Source organism: Oncorhynchus tshawytscha, linkage group LG06, assembly GCF_018296145.1.
Source record: "Oncorhynchus tshawytscha isolate Ot180627B linkage group LG06, Otsh_v2.0, whole genome shotgun sequence".
NCBI lineage: Eukaryota > Metazoa > Chordata > Actinopteri > Salmoniformes > Salmonidae > Oncorhynchus > Oncorhynchus tshawytscha.
In genome coordinates, this window is record NC_056434.1 from 63,182,267 (window position 1) to 63,202,871 (window position 20,605).

The window sequence follows — 20,605 nt, forward strand, 5'->3', positions numbered from 1 at the left end:
CTCTGTGTTTTATATCATATTGTACAACAGCTGATAAAACTAATACATATATATATATATATTTACATTTTTGTAATCAATGTTATTTCCTGATAGTTGCAGGTTGAAATTTCAATCTAGCATTCGAATGTACCAGAGGCCACCAAAAGAGAAAATGTCCGCAAAAAAAATCATTCAATTTTGGGATTTGTGTGTAATTGTTTTGTATTGTTAGTTAAAGTATCTGCACTGTTGGAGCACAAAAATAGCATTTTGCTGCACCTGTGCTAAGATTGTGAAATATGTGTAGGCAACCAATCGCATTTTATATCAACTGGAAACAGTTATTCACATGAACGCTCTGACTGAGAACAAGTAATCCCTTAACTTAATGTTGAGGATAAGCAGGATTTTGTAGGGGTTTTAACGGGCCATGAAGCATCTCAGAGTACAATGAGTACAATTTGCTAAGGTCAGACAACTCCTCAGCAGTTGTATCACTCGCTAGCTGTCCTAAAGCTAGAATATGAACACTAGATGCTTCATGACAAGAGAGAACAGTATGTACAGTTGAAGTCGGAAGATTACATACACTTAAAACTAGTTTTTCAACCACTCCACGCATTTCCTGTAACTGTAATTCAGTTAGGACATCTACTTTGTGTATGACAAGTCATTTTTCCAACAATTGTTTACAGAGATGATTTCACTTATAATTCACTGTATCACAATTCCAGTGGGTCAGAAGTTCACATACACTAAGTTGACTGTGCCTTTAAACAGCTCGGAAATTTCCAGAAAATGATGTCATGGCTTTAGAAGCTTCTGATAGGCTAATTGACATCATTTGAGTCAATTGGAGGTGTACCTGTGGATGTATTTCAAGGCCTACCTTCAAACTCAGTGCCACTTAGCTTGACATCATGGGAAAATATAAAGAAATCAGCCACGACCTCAGAAAAAAAATTCTAGACCTCGTTCATCTGTACAAACAATAGTACGCAAGTATAAACACCATGAGACCACGAAGCCGTCATACCACTCAGGAAGGAGACGCGTTCTGTCTCCTAGAGATGAACATACTATGGTGCGAAAAGTGTAAATCAATCACATAGCAAAGGACCTTGTGAAGATACTGGAGGAAACCGGTATAAAGGTATCTATATCCACAGTAAAACGAGTCCTATATTTACATAACCTGAAAGGCCACTCAGCAAGGAAGAAGTCAATGCTCCAAAACCCCCATAAAAAAGCCAGACTACGGTTTGCAACTGCACATGTGGACAAAGATCATACTTTTTGGAGAAATGTCCTCTGGTCTGATGAAACAAAAATATAACTGTTTGGCCATAACGACTATCGTTATGTTTGGAGGAAAAAGGGGGAGGCTTGCAAGTGTGGCAGAATCATGTTGTGGGGGCGCTTTGCTGCAGGAGGGACTGGTGCACTTCACAAAATAGATGGCATCATGAGGGAGGAACATTATGTGGATAAATTGAAGCAACATCTCAAGACATCAGTCAGGAAGTTAAAGCTTGGTTGCAAATGGGTCTTCCAAATGGACAATTACCCCAAGCATACTTCCAAAGTTGTGACAAAATGGCTTAAGGACAACAAAGTCAAGGTATTGGAGTGGCCATCACAAAGCCCTGATCTCAATCCTATAGAAAATGTGTGGGCAGAACTGCAAAAGTGTGTGCGAGCAAGGAGGCCTGCAAACCTGACTCAGTTACCTGACTCAGTTACACCACCCAACTTATTGTGGGAAGCTTGTGGAAGGCTACCCAAAACATTTGACCCAAGTTAAACAATTTAAAGGCAATGCTACCAAATACTAATTGAGTGTACGTATGTAAACTTCTGACCCACTGGGAATGTGATGAAAGAAATAAAAGCTGAAATAAATCATTCTCTCCACTATTATTCTGGCATGTCACGTTCTTAAAATAAAGTGGTGATCCTAACTGACCTAAAACAGGGAATATTTACTGGGATTAAATGTCAGGATTTCTGAAAAACTGAGTTTAAAGGCATTTGGCTAAAGTGTATGTAATCTTCCGACTTCAACTGTATATTCATCAAATACAGAGTTCCACACATATTTATCTTACCCATCTACACACAATACCACACAATGGCAAAGTGAAAAGGTGTTTTTTTTTGCACATTTATTGAAAATATCTCATTCACATAAGTATTCTGAGTCAATATGTGATGAGACCTGTAAGTCTTTCTTGGTAAGTCTCGAAGAGCTTTCCACGCCTGGATTATGCAACATTTTTATGTCTACACGGGTACATTTAAGTCAAAACTAACTCGGCCACTCAGGAACATTCACTGTCGTTTTGGTAAGCAACTCCAGTGTAGATTTGGTGAAAGGTGAATTAAAGGTGAATTCATCTCCCAGTGTCTGGTGGATAGTAGACTGAACCAGGTTTCCTCCAGTATTCTGCCTACGATCAGCTCCATTCCATTCATTTCTTTTCCTGAAAAACTCCCCAGTCCTTAACTATTACAAGCATACCCATAACATGATGCTGCCACCAATTTGTTTGAAAATATGGAGAGTGGTACACAGTAATGTGTTGTATTGGATTTGCCCCAAACATAACAATTTGTATTCAGGACAAAAAGTTCATTGCTTGCCACATATTTAAGTATTACTTTAGTGCTTTGGTGCAAACAGGATGCAATATTTCTATTCTGTACAGGCTTCCTTCTTTTCTCTCTGATTCTGTATCACAATACTAACCTACCTGACTTGTCTTTTCATTTTATTTAGGCTTGCCATAACAAAGGGGTTGAATACTTATCAACTCCAAAAATTGCAACTTTCCATTTTTAATTAATAATATATATATATTTTTTTAAAGAATTGAAATGACATTATGGGCTATTGTCTGTAGACCAGTGACAAAAAAACATCTAAATGTAACTAATTTGACAGTACAAAATGGGAATACTTTCTGAAGGCACTGTATCTTCCACAGAGGAACAAGGGAGGCATACAGTAGAGGGTTCCAGGGCACGATACCGCCATCTCAGGCCAACCGGGATGGCTTTGAAAGATGTTCCCCGCGCAAAAAGAGCCGGAATGCAATTAGGCCGTTCAGATTAAGGAGGTTGAATCTCTTTGAAAGACCATAGCATCCAATCTAATTAGCCAGTTCTTAATGAGTTAGTATTTAGCCAAGGAGTGCCTCACACACAGGGAGCCATTGTGGGCTTGAACTTTGTGTGAGATGAAACCCCACTTGGAGAGAATTACTTACAGAAGTATGGTTATGCTGACTTTAGGCCATTGTAAAGAGTCCAATTCTGTGTCCTCGAGGGGTTCAAAGAAAGGTTTCTGTGGCTCAAACTAGCTTAGTTTGGATATTTGCAGCCAATCCAGCTGCAAATGATTCCTTTCAACCAGTTACCGACCGCATGTAAAAAGTGATACTTCACCCCATCAATTCTAGGCAGACCTATTTGATGTGAATCACACGGTCTGGCATTGTGAACATCAAATATCTTCCCCAGATGCATTTGGTGTTTGACAACATCCCACTGACAATACATGATAAAGCAGTGCCTTTCGCCCTCTTCGGGACCCAATAGCAGCTTTCATCAGGGAACTCCAGAGGTCCCATGGTAGGGCTACTGCTGTTCATTTCCAACCAGCACCGCCCCTTCATCTGCAAGAAACGCACTCTGCCTCTGACCCCCAGGACCTTGGCGAGACTGCATTCATTTTCCTGACACAAATCAATTGGAGAAGGTCCGGGACAGGAAGAAAGGGCTTGTTATTAGACCTGCAGAAGGAGAAGGAAGCCATCCCCTCATTTGGAGCGTCCAGCTCTTTCATGGCCCATAGAGGGACAGGGGGTGGCTGGGTAGGGGAGGTAGGGGACAAAGGGATTGTTCATTTCCTTGAACCCCTACTAAGAGCCATTACAAATCGATTGCCCTGTGCATGTTTAAATATGGTTAGAAGATGAGGGGCGAAAACAATTTGTCCTGTGAGTCAATGTCCATCTTCCGGGTAAATCACAAGGGGCAAAGCATATGAGACTGATTAAAAAAAATATACATAAAAAAATGACAGCATTGAAGTGTCGAGATGGGAAAGAATCATTCAGATGGGGGGGGCACATGACTGCAAGTTCCAATCATGTGAATGTTTAATTTGTATCAGTTGGTCTATTTATGTGCTGCTGCTACATTAACAGTGGTGCAAAACATTTCCCAAAATCAGATTAGGAAACTGTGTGTGCAATAAGAATGAACAGATTCTATGTCAGTCGAGAGTAACAGACATTGGGCCTACAAAATAGAATGAATACCGGTAAAGTCGCAGCACAGATGCCAGATGTGATTTTGTCAACCATAAACACACGTCTGCGTGACAACCAAGACAGAAAGATTGAGCCATTATATGATAAGAAGCAATGTCGCCTGCCGAGTGGCGCAGTGGTCTAAGGCACTGCATCGCACTGCTAGTTGTGCCACTAAAGATTCTGGGTTCGAGTCCAGGCTCTGTCGCAGCCGGTCGCGACTGTGAGACCCATGGGGCAGCGCACAATTGGCTCAGCGTCGTCCGGGTTAGGGGAGGGTTTGGCCGGCATCGCGCACTAGAGACTCCTGTGGCGGGCCGGGCGCAGTGTACGCTGACACGGTCGCCAGGTGCACGGTGTTTCCTCCGACACATTGGTGCGGCTGGCTTCCGGGTTAAGTGGACATTGTGTCAAGAAGCACTGCGGCTTGGTTGGGTTGTGTTTCGGAGGACGCACTGCTCTCGACCCTTTGCCTCTCTCTCTCTCTCTCGAGTCCATACGGGAGTTGCAGCGATGAGACAAGACTAACTACCAATTGGATACCACAAAATTGGGGAGAAAAAAGGCACAAAAAAATGTATTAATGAATAAAAAGAAACAATGTCAGATAGGAGAGGTACACAACTACAGCATATAAACAGTAGAGGATACAGTAGAGGATAGAAGAAAGACAACCACTAGAAACAGACTGCACCGCAGTAAGAGGGACTAAGGAAGTAAGAGGACTGGACTGCTATATGCAGAAAGGGAGTCAGGGAGGGAGTGAAGGAGAGTGCAGTCGGCACTGTATGTGTTTAAAATGTGCCGCACAATACCTGCTAATTCTATTAAGTGCCTCTGCGGTGTGTGAGGCAGTGGAGCGGTTTGGTTATGGGTTGATGTAAATGGACGGCTGGTTGACTAAATAATGCAAGAGCATAAGAATAAGGTGATTGGATGACAGAGTGGAGTAGAAGGCCTAAGCCGGGCCACCCCGGGCCTTGCCAAGTCCATTATATGTATTGGAGACATCCTGGGGATCCAGCATGGGAAGTCATGCCAGCCAGGGGGGAGAAAAGGTGCTATTGTTCTTCCTCATCGTTGGAATGGCTTCCACCCCACGACATCCAGGTGTGGTAATGCAATGAGCAGAGAGCCTGAGACCTTCACGCATATTCGCAACATTTTTTCCAATCTGCTTTGGTGCTTTTGGACTCTTTAAGAACCTACGCTAGCTCAAGGACAAATGTGGACAAGGAAGTCTTTGGTGATCAGGTTTTGACTTTGCCCCCCCAATTCAAACAATTGCAAATCAAGGTAAAGCACATCTAGAATGTTGACGCGCGGTCTCACACAGGAATATTATTCCGTTCAGGATTGTGATGATCAACGACAACATTCTAAAAGAATCAAACTTTGCTTTTTTACAAACATTCTACAACTTTATTAGAGCAAGAATACACCTCTGTCAAAAGGGAGGTAGCTTTAAAAAGGTAGCCGTTGCAATATATTAGCCCATCTTTATACATTTATAGACAAGATATGGTCTAAGTCCTATCAGATCTATAGGTTTAAGTGCCTCCTAGACTTAAAATGCACCTGTGTGTGGAGAGAGATTGTTTGAGCTGTCTTCAGAGACATGTGTCAAGGGGGTTAGTTCCACAGCTATAATTACTCCAAAACAGGCCGGTAAACAAGAAAGAAATTGCTTGGATTTAATGTAACGATTTCTCTGATATTAACCAGCTGTACGTGACACGCGGCTGGACCGCCCAGATCAATTCCACCAGGGAAGTGTCCTGTTTTCCGACAGGGCTGATGATCGAGGATGAGAGAAGGGATCACGGACAGACACTTTCTCTGTTGGCAATGTTTGGATTAGAGGCCGATGGCTCCCTGAAAATGCTCCCTTCCCCCTCCTCACCTGCCCGGGCGTCTCCCTACGGAGGGGAATATATATACACTTAGCCCGGAAAGGTCAGCCAGACGGAATGTCGCAGGCAAACACGCAGCACCGGGACCCCTCGGATGAATCACAGGAGAATTGGTGCATGGCAGTGAATGAATAACCCTCCATGGCCCCCCAAACCCCATTATTACCATCCTTTTCCAGCGGGCCAGAGATTCATATCTGCGCATGCTGCCAGTTCATTACGGAGAAATACCATTCCTCTTCTGGCTGCGGCGGGACAGGCCAGGCGGGCCCCAGGGGGACCCCGGCCCTGTTTAATTCCACATCATCCGCTCCAGTGAGGGCCTTAATCTCTGCTTGTGTGATCAATACTATATCAGTGTAAATTAAAATGACAATTTTAAAGTAATTAAGCTTGTTAATGCTCGATTCGAATGTCATTATTTGCACAAGGGGAATCGGGGTATGGCGGCGTGTGTGTAGGATGCAGGGTGGGTGGTGCGGGGGCCTAAATTACTGGTGTGTCCACAGTGACAGGCGAACGCTTGAACTGGCGCGGTGGCCCCTGTTGCCGGCACTGCCACCAAGGGGGCTTAACAAAAGCAGATTAACTCCCTGCCCATACCGGCCAAGGGACCTCTCCAATTTCGTAGGATAACCCAATTGGAGAAATTTGATTTGTAGAACCAAACCCAATTATGGCGATATTAGATGAGAAGTGGCATGGAGGGAGCGCTTGCTGAAGGAGGAAGAAAATAAAAGGGGGGGCTAAGAGAGTAGAAGAAAAAAGAGAAAAGTTACACAATAAAAATGCACTTAACTCCAGAATGAAGCCTAGCAGTAATTGGGTTATTAGATTATTTGTGTCCCTCCTTTCTTTGGTTTTGAAAGGCCATTTAGAGTCATTGTGATGGTTAGAGTGAAATAAATGGGTTCCTATGTTCACCTTCCTTTCCCTCTGTGTGTGTGTGTGTGTGTGTGTGTGTGTGTGTGTGTGTGCGTGTGTGTGTGTGTGTGTGTGTGTGTGTGTGTGTGTGCGTGTGTGCGTGTGTGCGTGTGTGCGTGTGTGTGTGCGTGCGTCTGAAGCAACCATCCTACCCCATGTGAGGTGCTGTGTAAGTGAGGACGGAAATGAGATGATCACATTGTTTGGTCTTATTAACCGACAAAAACAGACAGCCATGGAGACCAGCGGCTCGAGCAATTACCCCAATCAGACCGGTTAGGGGCCACTCAGGGACCTGCCAAACACACTCCTCCTACGGCTGTATCGCCCTGACGGACCATAATGCCATTAGAACCACGGATCTACGTTTTGTTTTTGTTTTTTTTACCTTCCATATGACCCACAGTCATCTTTACTCCCGCTGGTGGTGGTGCTGCAACCCGACACACAGCGAGGTCTCCATTCTCTAAACACCCACACAGCACCACCCCGTACAGAGTCACGTGGATCATTTCCCTGCTGCTCTGTACACACCCATCTCTCACAATTACCTGCTAACGAGGCACGTGTTGACAGACAGGGGAGGGATGCTCTGATTAAAAGAGGCCATTTGTTCCTGAAGGCCCATGGATCACTCAGGGATCAGTCCGGTCCACTGTTGCTAAGTGATACTATTGCCATGGAAACCGTGTCGTGCATCTGACCGGTCTGTGTTAGGTGATATGACCAGTGTCCAATGGGACAGCGTGGACATGGTGTTTGCTATCACACTGCTGGATCTAATTTGTTGAAACGTGTTTACTAGGTTGAATAGTGAGTCAGAACAAATTCGAAAATTAACTCAAAAGAGAATCACTATTATAGTGACCTGCGCCTCTCTGTTCCAGCCTTGAAGTCATCGGTGTCCACTGTTGAGGGCTGTCCCCCGAAACCCCTCAATGGCCACTAGCCACGGCTTCATGAAATATTAAATGCAATCCAATAATGAAGAGAGACAACAGTGGGCAGAAAAACAAAGGTGACCACTGGGTGTTTAATTAGCAGTGGGGTGTTGCCCTGCATTTCTGATCAGGCCATGGTAATAGACACCTGGGGACCTGGCTGAGGACCTGCTCTTCCAAAGGGGGTGTTGCGTTGGTCAGCTTCCAGGGCGATACAATCCATCATGGTCGCCTGTTTGAATGGCTGTTTGTGGAAGCTGGCATTTTAATTATCCAGACATTTCGAGAGGTGGGGGCTGCAAGTTCTCCTCCGCAATCAATGCAAACTGTCGCTCAACGAGAATTCCCAGGAAGGCGAATAAGATCAATCGGACTGGGCCGACATGGTGAGTCCCCCCCCCCCAAAAAAAACACGACAGGACAAGTGGGAAAGCTCCTGGGATAGAGTTGTGGGAGGTGGTGGATCTTGTCTTTATAGATAGATAATCCATATCACCATTTCCACTGGTGTATTACAGTTAAGCAGGCTATAAAATCACTTTCACCTGTGGGGGTGCTCTTAAGCCAAAAAGGGTCCCTTAAATGAACAGAAATATTGTCAAGAAATGACCTCATTTGACCGAAAGGGGCAAACCTCCCCATAACCATTAACATATCTATAGGTTGTCCCACCCGGGAAGATTATCACCAAAATATTAGTAAGACTACGTAGTAGACATCAGCAAAACATGAGTAAGCCGATACACATAGATACGCACACAGATGCCGGTCCATAGACACACGGGCCCAGGTAGGTCACGCCTCATTCTCAGCATCAAAGCACTCCCAGCTACATTAACAATGCTGATGTCTTCAGGGGGTAGGGGAGCCCTAGACACTGGTACCCTCACACACAAGACTCCAGATATCAAGGGTAAACAAAGTCAGTCTCATGTCATTAAAGCAAACCTCTTAGAGAGCGCTGGCGGTCTATACCATCCATATGCAGGGAATGCATACTTTCCGTACAGAATATACCATATAGGAGTGCATGGCAGGAATTGAAGCATTTTTTTTTTTTACGGATTAGTTCAAATGTGCCTTGGGTAGTGTTTCCCCTAGAATTATGTTCAGCAGCGGTGGCAGAATTAGTGGGGAGGAATCTTATATATTGCTCCATTATCGTTTCTACATAAAGTACATTATTATTTAAAAAGAAAATTGGGCTGGCCACTATTTAGCAGCGGCGCTTCGCCTCTGCTGAATGCATATAGGGGAAACGCTGCTTGAGTGATATGTATAGGATCTGCATAGAAGTACACAGACTGGAGACTATTTTAAATCACTAAAACAGTCACTACAGCACACTGAGGAAAGCCCGATTTTACGAAGTTCACCATCTAATTGATCAAAAACCTACAGTACATTTAAATCCAAACGCTAATAACAAACAGGGTTATACAAGTTAACATCTCCCCATATACCACCATTTTGTCAGCGATAGTAACACCAGCAGCCTGGTGTATTGTGAAGGCCTCTCTGAGAGCTAGAGGGGAGCCCTTGAGAGGGACTGGGGTAGCTGAAATATGATCATGTTCCTGAGGGCTTAAAGAGACGCCGGGAGCCATTTAACAACGCCTCCCCTGACACTCCAACACACGCAACACAATCACAAATCACACACTCTCAGCGGCAAGTGCCTCTCACAGGGATGTCAGTGGGACCAGCCGACTGTATTCACGGGATGGTTATGAGGATAATGGCAGTTTAGACAAGGGTGGGGACACTTGCTACAACTGTGACGTTTATTATGGGAGAAATCCCTCTTAGAAAGTGACGTTAAGCCTCTGTGTATTTGATTTGTTTTTGGTTCTAATGAGAATTAGTTGTTGTGGTTTGAGAATGTATTAGCGCATGGTTATTGTTACTTATTTTAGCGTCTGTGTGCGTGTGGAGGTGTGTGTGTGTGTGTGTGTGTGGGGGTCTATGTTCTCCAGACAGCTGGGGGCCTGCGTCTGTGTTCTCCAGAGTGCTGGGGGCCTGCGTCTGTGTTCTCCAGAGTGCTGGGGGCCTGTGTCTATGTTCTCCAGAGTGCTGGGGGCCTGTGTCTATGTTCTCCAGAGTGCTGGGGGCCTGTGTCTATGTTCTCCAGAGTGCTGGGGGCCTGTGTCTATGTTCTCCAGAGTGCTGGGGGCCTGTGTCTATGTTCTCCAGAGTGCTGGGGGCCTGTGTCTATGTTCTCCAGAGAGCTGGGGGCCTGTGTCTATGTTCTCCAGAGAGCTGGGGGCCTGTGTCTATGTTCTCCAGAGAGCTGGGGGCCTGTGTCTATGTTCTCCAGAGAGCTGGGGGCCTGTGTCTGTGTTCTCCAGAGAGCTGGGGGCCTGTGTCTGTGTTCTCCAGAGAGCTGGGGGCCTGTGTCTATGTTCTCCAGAGAGCTGGGGGCCTGTGTGGCCTTCTCAATAGCGGGAGGATTATGGAAATCAAGCCAGAGAGATTAGCTAATGGGGAAATAATTGGCAGTATCTGCCTGGTCAGCTGGGTCATGCAAATCAAGTGCTGCTGCATGGGAGAATCAATACGTATGGGGATCAGATCAGCTAGTAGCTATGGTCAGGGCCTGACGCCAGGCACAGAGAGCAGCTTTCACCAGGAGAGGAGAGCAGAAGAGAGCCATGGACCGGAGGAGACGTCGCCAGACAGTGCCTTCACTGATGTCAACGCTCAGCATCTGATCCCAATACCTCAAGTCCCCACTAAACACCGACTCACTATCGCTCTCTGCCTGCTCATCAAATCTCTAGATATTCACTCGCTCGTAGGATACAGGAAACAAACGTCTTTGTAGTTAATTGATAGCCTGTTGTGAATAAGAAAGATAAGTATGAGGTTTTGGATGTTTTAAGTGGTTTACATTGGTTTTTGACTTCGAGTTACGGATATAACTTAACCTATTTCAAGATGAGATGAGGCGGGACAAGGTACACAATTGATAAGGACACTTGATAGACCTCATCATGAAAGCAACGGAACATCATCTCACTTATACATTAAGGTTCCAATTATTATTATTTTTTGATTTGCGGCAGGCCGTCTAACTCTGTTCTCCCATGCATGGCCTCTCCCCTCTCATTTTCATTCCCACCTGCTCAGCGCAACCATTCATCAGTAGCCGGTCAGAGGATACCTCCTGCCTGCTCACGAACTCACGGAGCAGGCAATACAATTAACCTTGTGGCAATTGTTTTTCCCCCAGACGTTTGACGGCAAGGGTGTGTACTCATCCGTTTACTGAGGGCCCTGAATAAAGCAGGGCTAATGCCAGATTATGGAGTCAAGACCAGATCAATCAATGACAAAGTGGGATGACGAGAGAGCTACTTCCTAGCCCTGTTCATTTGGGTCAGGGAAATATTACAGAACTCAACCTGGCAGTGCCGTATAGTAGTATAACTTGCGGGTAGAGGAGTATAGACGGTCAGATATCTTTACAGTCCGGCACACCAACATCCTTCACCTAGCCCCCCTTCAGTGGCTGTTCATTTTGCTCTCAACGCCTCCTAAGCGATCAATATTTTTTAATTTTGGTCCGAGTTATTATTTTTCACATCACTGCGCTGGGAAGCAGAGTAAAGTGGCTCATATTTTAGCTCTAAATAGATCAATATGACAGGCTCACCTTCACTCTGCCCCTCGCCGACTGGGGGGGGCACATCATAATGTACGGTGGCGGGGGGGGTGCGCCTGGACATCGCATGCTGGAATCACATCATTATCTGTGCCTGGCGCCCCCCTCCACCCTCCAGACAGATCTGATTTACTCCCCACCCAGGTCCTGCCTGCTGCCCCCACTAAACCCAATCCCACCACACACAAACACTTTATCAGAGCTCTGTTTATGAGGGCGAGTGAGACGGACGGCGTGTGTGAGCAAGAGTGCGTGTGCTTGCATGTGTACATGTGCCAGACACTTATTTTTGTGAAGGTCCAGAGGAGGGCATAGGCTGAGTTCCATACATTTTTCTGCCTCTGTTCTCAATCCATTAATTATATATACAGTTTAAGTCAAATGTTACCAAGGAGGCACAGCCCGCTCTCTGTCCCTCATAATTCACGTCTGATGGCAGTTTCATTGATTGTCGCTCAACACATGTCCTGAGTGTGTGTGTGTGTGTGTGTGTGTGTGTACGTGAGTGAGTGAGTGTGAGTATGTGTGTACGTGAGTGAGTGAGTGAGGGTGTATGCATGCACTTACTTGCATGCCCTGAGTGCATGACTTATGACGAGGGAGAGTTATTTCCCAACAATATTACCCTGCTGACATCTACTCCATTCAAATTGCCTCGGTCTGCTCAGTACTTCTGACCATATTGAAATAAGAGCCTAAAGATTTAGCTTTGCAATGTCTTAACCTGCTTACGCACTTGACGCCTTCTCCCAGACCATGAGGGCGGAGTGTGCGACGGTTGGGCGGGAGGGGGTTGGTCCTCCTCTTTAACCTGTGTGTTTAACCAGTGTAGCAACCCCCCTGCCGTGACCCCCACACACTCCCTCTCGTTCATTCCCTGTGTATGTTAAAGCAAAGGAGGAGTTGCTTAAGGGGTAGGAGATGAAACAAGCCCCCAATCATCTGGACTTAAAAGGGGGAGGGGAGATGGTGGTGCACCGTGAAAAATAGGTGATGAGCATGACGCAAGCGAACACAGCGAACACACTTGCCCTGTCACCGCAGAGGGCCACTAAGTGTTCATACATTCCTGGGTGATGTGCTGCGCTGGGTGCAGTTTGGATGATTGTATTACTGTGGTCTGCTGGAGGCAGAAGGAATTAAGGCTGCACCTTGGAAGCCGGCTGGGGTGCGGCTGGCAGTTCCTGACACGGCCTCTAAAGTGGCCAGGGCTGAGGGGACAGCATGACGATGACACCTGCCTGCCTGGGGATGACTGTGGATGAGTTCAGCCATCAGCACCACTTCCCTCATCTGAACCACAGGAGATAGGGACTCCCGAGGAGTGGCGCAGCGGTTTAAGGCACTGCATCTCAGTGCTAGAGGCGTCGCTACAGATCCTTGGTTCTATTCCAGGTTGTATCACAACGAGCCGTTTCCCGTAGTTCGGCGCACAATTGGCCCAGCGTCATCCGGGGTAGGCCGTCATTGTAAATAAGAATTTGTTCTTAACTGACTTGCCTAGTTAAATAAAGGTTCAAAAATAAAAATAGAACATAGCTACTGAGGAGCAACCATTAGGTGTGACGAGAAAACAGCTGGGAAATATTATGTAAAACTAAAGAAGTTTCCAAAGTAAATCTTGATAGAACGAAGAAATACATTTTGATAGAACTTCCTCATTGGAAAGTTTAGGAATGTATATCTTCCTCTGAGTCTATGTGTGGGTGTCAGTGTGTGTACACAGAACATAGGTGCAGGCATGTAGGTGCAGGCAGGTAGGTGCAGGCATGTAGGTGCAGGCATGAAGGTGCAGGCACGTAGGTGCAGGCACGTAGGTGCAGGCAGGTAGGTGCAGGCATGAAGGTGCAGGCATGTAGGTGCAGGCATGTAGGTGCAGGCATGTAGGTGCAGGCAGGTAGGTGCAGGCAGGTAGGTGCAGGCATGAAGGTGCAGGCACGTAGGTGCAGGCACGTAGGTGCAGGCAGGTAGGTGCAGGCATGAAGGTGCAGGCATGTAGGTGCAGGCATGTAGGTGCAGGCACGTAGGTGCAGGCAGACAGGTGCAGGCAGGTGCAGGACATGTAGGTGCAGGCACGTAGGTGCAGGCAGGTAGGTGCAGGCAGGTAGGTGCAGGCAGGTAGGTGCAGGCAGGTAGGTGCAGGCAGGTAGGTAGGTGCAGGCAGGTAGGTGCAGGCAGGTAGGTGCAGGCAGGTAGGTGCAGGCAGGTAGGTGCAGGTGCAGGGTAGGTGCAGGCAGGTAGGTGCAGGCACGTAGGTGCAGGCATGTAGGTGCAGGCAGGTAGGTGCAGGCATGTAGGTGCAGGTAGGTGCAGGCAGGTAGGTGCAGGCAGGTAGGTGCAGGCAGGTAGGTGCAGGCATGTAGGTGCAGGCATGTAGGTGCAGGCACGTAGGTGCAGGCAGGTAGGTGCAGGCAGGTAGGTGCAGGCAGGTAGGTGCAGGCATGTAGGTGCAGGCACGTAGGTGCAGGCGTAGGTGCAGGCAGGTAGGTGCAGGCAGGTGCAGGCAGGTAGGTGCAGGCACGTAGGTGCAGGCACGTAGGTGCAGGCACGTAGGTGCAGGCACGTAGGTGCAGGCACGTAGGTGCACGTAGGTGCAGGCATGTAGGTGCAGGCAGGTAGGTGCAGGCAGGTAGGTGCAGGCACGTAGGTGCAGGCACGTAGGTGCAGGCACGTAGGTGCAGGCAGGTAGGTGCAGGCACGTAGGTGCAGGCACGTAGGTGCAGGCACGTAGGTGCAGGCACGTAGGTGCAGGCACGTAGGTGCAGGCACGTAGGTGCAGGCACGTAGGTGCAGGCAGGTAGGTGCAGGCAGGTAGGTGCAGGCAGGTAGGTGCAGGCAGGTAGGTGCAGACACGTAGGTGCAGACACGTAGGTGCAGACACGTAGGTGCAGACACGTAGGTGCAGACACGTAGGTGCAGACACGTAGGTGCAGACACGTAGGTGCAGACACGTAGGTGCAGACACGTAGGTGCAGACACGTAGGTGCAGACACGTAGGTGCAGACACGTAGGTGCAGACACGTAGGTGCAGACACACGACATGCAGAGCTAACTGGATAGACCGGGCGGGAGGCTGATGGGAGTGCTCCTAGCGTCTCTCGGGGTGACAACACTCCCTAGTCGCCACACCACCAGGGAAATCCAATCAAAACGTCCAGTGGAGACGTCAAAGACAGCACCCAGCACGAATAGCAGCTAAACGGATTAAGCCAATGTGACCCTGGGCAGCAGGTGCAGGGATGAGAACGGACACGGGATGCAGAAGCGGAGTGAGATTCCTGTCAGAGCACAGAGCCTGATTTATCCTCTGGCCTCGCACTCCTGTCCTGTGGAGCAAGGGAGGACACCTTTCATTTCCCATTACAATTCTCTGGAACAACCGAGAGCTGTGTAAGGGGGGGGATTGTGTGTGTGTGTTCATTTGTATGTCACTCGAAGCTGAAGGTGTGTGTGTGTGTGTGTGTGTGTGTAAAAATACTGCTATACTTCGGCTATGAAGCATAGAAACAGAGTGAATGCTGTGACAATAACTGTGAGGGTGGCGTGTGTTTGCCTACACACAGACCCCAGTCAGCGTGTGAGGAACACTTTCCTAGGTAATAAAGGCAAGGCATTAGTGAACATCATTCCACATGATGCCCCAGCAGCCCAAAGGGCCGGGCCTGTGATAAATATTAATGGCCTGGAACAAGTGGATTGGGAGTTAAGGTTATCAGGGCGGGCTTTCCTAATTGACATTTTACCTGCTGTATACCTTAACAGCGCCGTAAAACACCAGCCCCCCAGAGGAGGATGTGTCACTCAAGACCCCTCCCACCCCCGATCACTGCACAGCACACACACCCTCCCTCTGGGAGAGATGTGAAGGCTGGCCAGCTTCTCTCAATGTCTGCCTACATCCAACACTGGTCTGGATGCCTGACTGACAGACCGGCATGGAGACGGGACCAGCGTTTGCACCAGTGTACTCATGTTGGACATAAAACTTAGTCCGGGTTATCATATATGTACCAGTAGGTCCTATAGCCTACTATACCAACGAAAAGCATAGAACACACAAAACCAGCCCCCTATTGACCATTTTAACCTGTTGGCATATTCGTCTCTCCACAAATCAGAAGAATCAGCCAGTGCTTCCTTGGTAAGGAGAGGCGTGCTCAAATGACCCAAACACAGCTCACTGACACAGCTCGCACACACTCAGCCGTGGCACGGTGACGCTGCTCCTGCTGTGGAGCGAGTGAAGCCTATGGCGGCCCCACCCCGACCCAGCCACCGTATTCAACATAGAGACAGGACAGGTAAACTAAACACTCCCTCAGGTCGTTACCATACACTACATTATAGCGCATCCGCTCGGCTGCTGTTACTGGTAGGCTCCGGGAGCCTCGCGGGGATTTGCCACGTTACATTATCTGGAAATTGACAGGCAGAGCAGACAACAAACAATTACCCTCGAGCAGAAATCGAAGGTTGAGAAAACAAATATGAGTGATGATGTCATCCCGTCTAAATGGCAAGCCCTGTGTGAGGCGCACTGGACAGTCTGTATCCATATTTACTGTGGCCCCGATTTGAATACCTATAAACATGTTGATTTTGTGGTTCTCTTTGCACAAATTGATTTAGAAGAAAGTTACTTCTCCAACATAGAAACAGTCGAGAACTAGAACAGTAATTGGGGTGCGTCTACGCTTATCCAAGATGTGAGAGTCTAAAATGAACCTGGGAGAAATCATCAAAACAAGAGGATATCGCCGTCATTGTTTAAGCGAAACGTCAGCTCAATCTTTTTTTTTTGCAGTGGGGGCGGGGCATACGTTTGAGATCATGTTCATATTGTTCATATTATGTTTATGAAAATAACATGTTGGACTGGCGGCGATGGTGGATGTGATTTGCAAGTGTTTGCAGGTACGGAGGCAGAGCGGCGTACCATGGTAGTAAGTGTACCACGGTAGAAATACAGTACCTTCTAGAAGAATAGAGAGGAGAACCATGACAGGCACGGCTCAGCAGTCACAGCTACACTGATTGCTAGTGGGGGGTGGGGGGGCCTTAAACCACATCTATTCCCCTCTCTTTATGTGGTCAAGAGTCAGGGAATTAACTAGAACCACCATTATTGTTTCCTTCCAAATGTACTGTTGGGAGTAACATGCTATCAGCATTAAATGGATAGCATTATAAAACAAATTGCTTTTGTGGTAATCATGTGAGGGAATAAAATGGTTTATTGTGTGTGCTCAGATGGGGGGGGACTGGTGTCTGGATGTTGAAGACTAATATTGAGATTATAATCAACACTGAGTATCTGGCTCCACCAAGAGGTCATGCAATGCAACTGACGTGTAGTTGTGCATGATTTTGAGGGAAAAGGCCGCAAAATGAACTGAGCATCAATTTGGACCAATCGGTGCACATCTTTGTGATAATTATGACATAATGTGCAAAATAATGACTGCAGTAACTAATATGCATGATCCATCAGACTCTCCGTAATATAAATGGCCAACTACAACATCTATAGGCTATTACATAAGCAGACTTTTTTTGGTTTTATCATGTAAAATAACAAAAGCCACAACCAACTATTAGCTGATAACACTTAAAGTTGCAACTGGTTTCTAAATCCACAAAACATTCCAGACCATCTAGCACCACCTTGTGGTGGTCTACCACTATTGCACATTCTAATAAAATGCTGGGGTCCACACAGCTGTGGAAAATTAATACTTGATTGATTTTCTTAATTCTCTTCCTTCTAGCATCTGAGGGCCCCCAGCTTCAACTTAAAACTTCCCTCAGTCATCTTCTCTAATGTCACAACTGATGTGTCTAGAGCAGGGATCATCAACTAGATTGAGCCGCAGGCCAATTTTTTCTCGAGCGGCTGGTTTGGGTGGGCCGAAACATAATTACAAATCATTTGTAGACTGCAAAATGACCTCAAGAACACAAAACAGATCAAATATTTGACTAAAACATCCTTTCAAATCTTCCCTCCATTTGTATATGATCACATGTCTCTATATTATGCGTGGGAATATTTAGGACAGATGCCCAAATTAAAATAACCTGGAGCTGATTTGCTGGTGCTGTTACAGTTTTATGGGGGGGGGTGCAAATAAATCTACCTGCGGGGCCAAATTCACCCCAATTGGGCAACAATGGTCTAGAACTTTCTGATTAAAATGGCTGCTGTGCAACACCCGGGTGAATACAACACATCTGTGGTGACAAATCTCCTGAGATCAACAAGAAGAGAACCACTTAGCAGGGGCAAATGGACCACCCGCACTTACTGTGAAATGTTCCTGGGATTTGTAGTTCTCGTCGAGGTAGACACGGGCTCTGCTGTACTCCTTCATGGCATCACTGGACAGCAGCTCTCTAAAAGAGAGGACACATCACAATATGGCCCCATCAGCCTTCCGATACATGGGTTGATTTATTTATCTTCCTTTAAAATCAGCAACATGATAAGTAGGATGAATATGAACATGGTGGAACTGTAGTTCTTCCATGCTAGCTGTTCCGGTACACTTCCAGTCATTGCGCTAACGCTAGCTAGCAATGGCTAGCCAAACTACCTTCAACTTCCTGCAAACTGCAATTAACTTCCTTAATTGCGCTTTAAGGGAGCCGGGATTAGGAACAGGGGATTGTGAGTGTATTAGGATACTGTTAAATCTGTTGAGGCCTCACAGACAGTCTCTTCTGCTTATCTATATCCCTCTGCTAATAAAGTTCACACCAGGACACCCTAAATTGGTTGAAAGAGGTTACATAAGAGAGCACTTGATAGAATCTTGTTAACAAATATCAAATATCTTATAAACCCCCATTGACCTAAAACATTCAGTTTGTCCATCCTATGACTAAACAAGAAAGACTAGCTACACAAATAAGCCCCGCTAAACAGTTTACTCAATAATGATGGTCTTCTAGTACATTCTTTTAATTCTTTGAAAATCAACACCAAACATGAAACCAAATAAGTGGTCACCAGAAGGTGGAGTTGTTCACTCACTTTCACATAGTTTTGGTCCTAATTTTCCTGTGGACCCAGGCAGTGGTTGTCCGTCTTGACAGAAAAATAACCCATAATCACCACTAGGGTTGCTATGGACACCCGAGTTGGCGGCAATTCTTCAGTGAAGGGAAGTTTGAAGGGGGGGGCCATGAAGTGTGAGGTAACTTACTTGACAAAACAATCTACGTGTGCCATGGACGCTTCGTAGTTCTTCCCGCCCACCTCCTGACAGTGCACTGCGATGAAGTGGGGCTTGTGTGATTGGACAGTCTGCAGAGGAGAAGAGAACAAGGCATAGCATTAAACGACTGTCCAGACACAACTACTTGCTCGGTGTCATTTCATCCAGGTCATAATCATTCATGGCACAAGGAACTTCTCACCCAAATGACATATTCTATACTTAGATTCGATAAAAGACGGGATACGGCGTTCTTCAAGAGAGCCCTGTCCTCTAAACAGCCTGCGGAGTCAGATTTCGGATTCCCACAAATAGCTGAATTAAGGGATTTAAAACTCCCTCGTAAAACACAAGCAAGCAACACGCCTTACCAACAAGCACCCATTTACTCCACAGTGAAACCCTAATTAAGGTCTGGTGATTTTGGAGGTGGAAACAAGCTGGGTAACACCCAAGACTGGGGGAAAAAATGACTATCAGAGGTCTAGATACATTATAGTCAACAGGTCAAACTGCCCCAGGTACTGTACAGTATAGTGTCAGACAGAAGGCATGTAGCTTGCTTGTTCCATGAGTCATCACGGATGTGTATCGGGCACTGTGTGCAGGGTATGACGGACAATGCCGGGAGTGAGAAACATCTCACTAGATCAATAACGAGTCTCTCACTATCAGGAAATGTCAACATTATGATGTCAGAATATAGGAAACACCAGAACATAAAAAGGTGACTGATCATAGGCCTAGTGTCAGAAAATAATACATACTGATGTTGGTGATCTGCACTGATAAACACCTGCCCTGGTCCCAGATCTGTTTGGGCTATCTTGCCAATATCTATGGTTATTGGCAAGACCGCACAAACAGATCTGAGATCAGGCTAACAAATACCTGGTCAGAGCAGAGAGAGTTGTTACAGAGTCATTTCCACTCCAGTCACATGACCTCTCCCATGTCCCCTCCCTGTCCCCTAACACTAAGAGGTGTTTCTGAGTGCACTGCCAGCGAGCCCAGAGTGTTTAGAGGTGCCAACCCGTAACGGAAAATCCATAGCGGAGTGAATTATAGCGCTCATAAGCACTCAAAGGGTCGGTCTATGGATGGTGGGCAGGCCGTAGATCACGGCCACCCAGGAAATGTGGCCCCCGGGGTGGGTCTGGTCCAGGCCTGGAGGCCTACTCTGCTCCTACTCCACCCGCCTGCATTATTATTACTAAAGGCAAAATCAAATAAAAGTAATGTAAGGCAATAACACTATGGATTTTCTATCAACCTTTGGCTTGTCACTGGGCCCCTAAGAACCAGGGTTCTCAAACAGACGGATTAGTGAACCTATCAGCATCCACTGGAAAGCTTCGACTCTCGAGGAGCTTTAGCTAGCCAAGTTACACTGTGTGTGAACCTGTGGACATGCGAGAGGGAAAATGCTGGACTGTGTGTGTGTGTGTATTTTGTGCCTGTGTGTTTGTATTTGTCCAAGTGTGCATTTTCTGTTTGTTTTTCCAGGCAGTGTAACTCCAGCTCTAGTTTCTCATCGGGCTACAGACTCATTATCCTGAAGCCTAATTTAATCCTATAATCAGAAATGCTATTGATACAAAGCCAAACAAAAACAACTATCCCAAGTTTCCTCCATCTTTCTTCTGAA

General features: G+C 46.6%; 1 protein-coding gene across 4 annotated transcripts in view; it reads right to left on the reverse strand.

Moving 5' to 3' along the window:
* Nucleotides 1-20,605, reverse strand: part of LOC112252846 (inositol polyphosphate-5-phosphatase A) — a 277,551-nt gene that overhangs the window by 141,656 nt on the left and 115,290 nt on the right. For all 4 annotated transcript variants that reach the window (XM_024424512.2, XM_024424511.2, XM_042323491.1 and 1 more), the window contains exons 3-4: nucleotides 18,946-19,046; nucleotides 18,046-18,133 (exon numbers count right to left, since the gene is read on the reverse strand). In XM_024424512.2, the coding sequence (XP_024280280.1) occupies nucleotides 18,046-18,133; nucleotides 18,946-19,046 (189 nt within the window). The remainder of the gene's footprint in view (nucleotides 1-18,045; nucleotides 18,134-18,945; nucleotides 19,047-20,605) is intronic.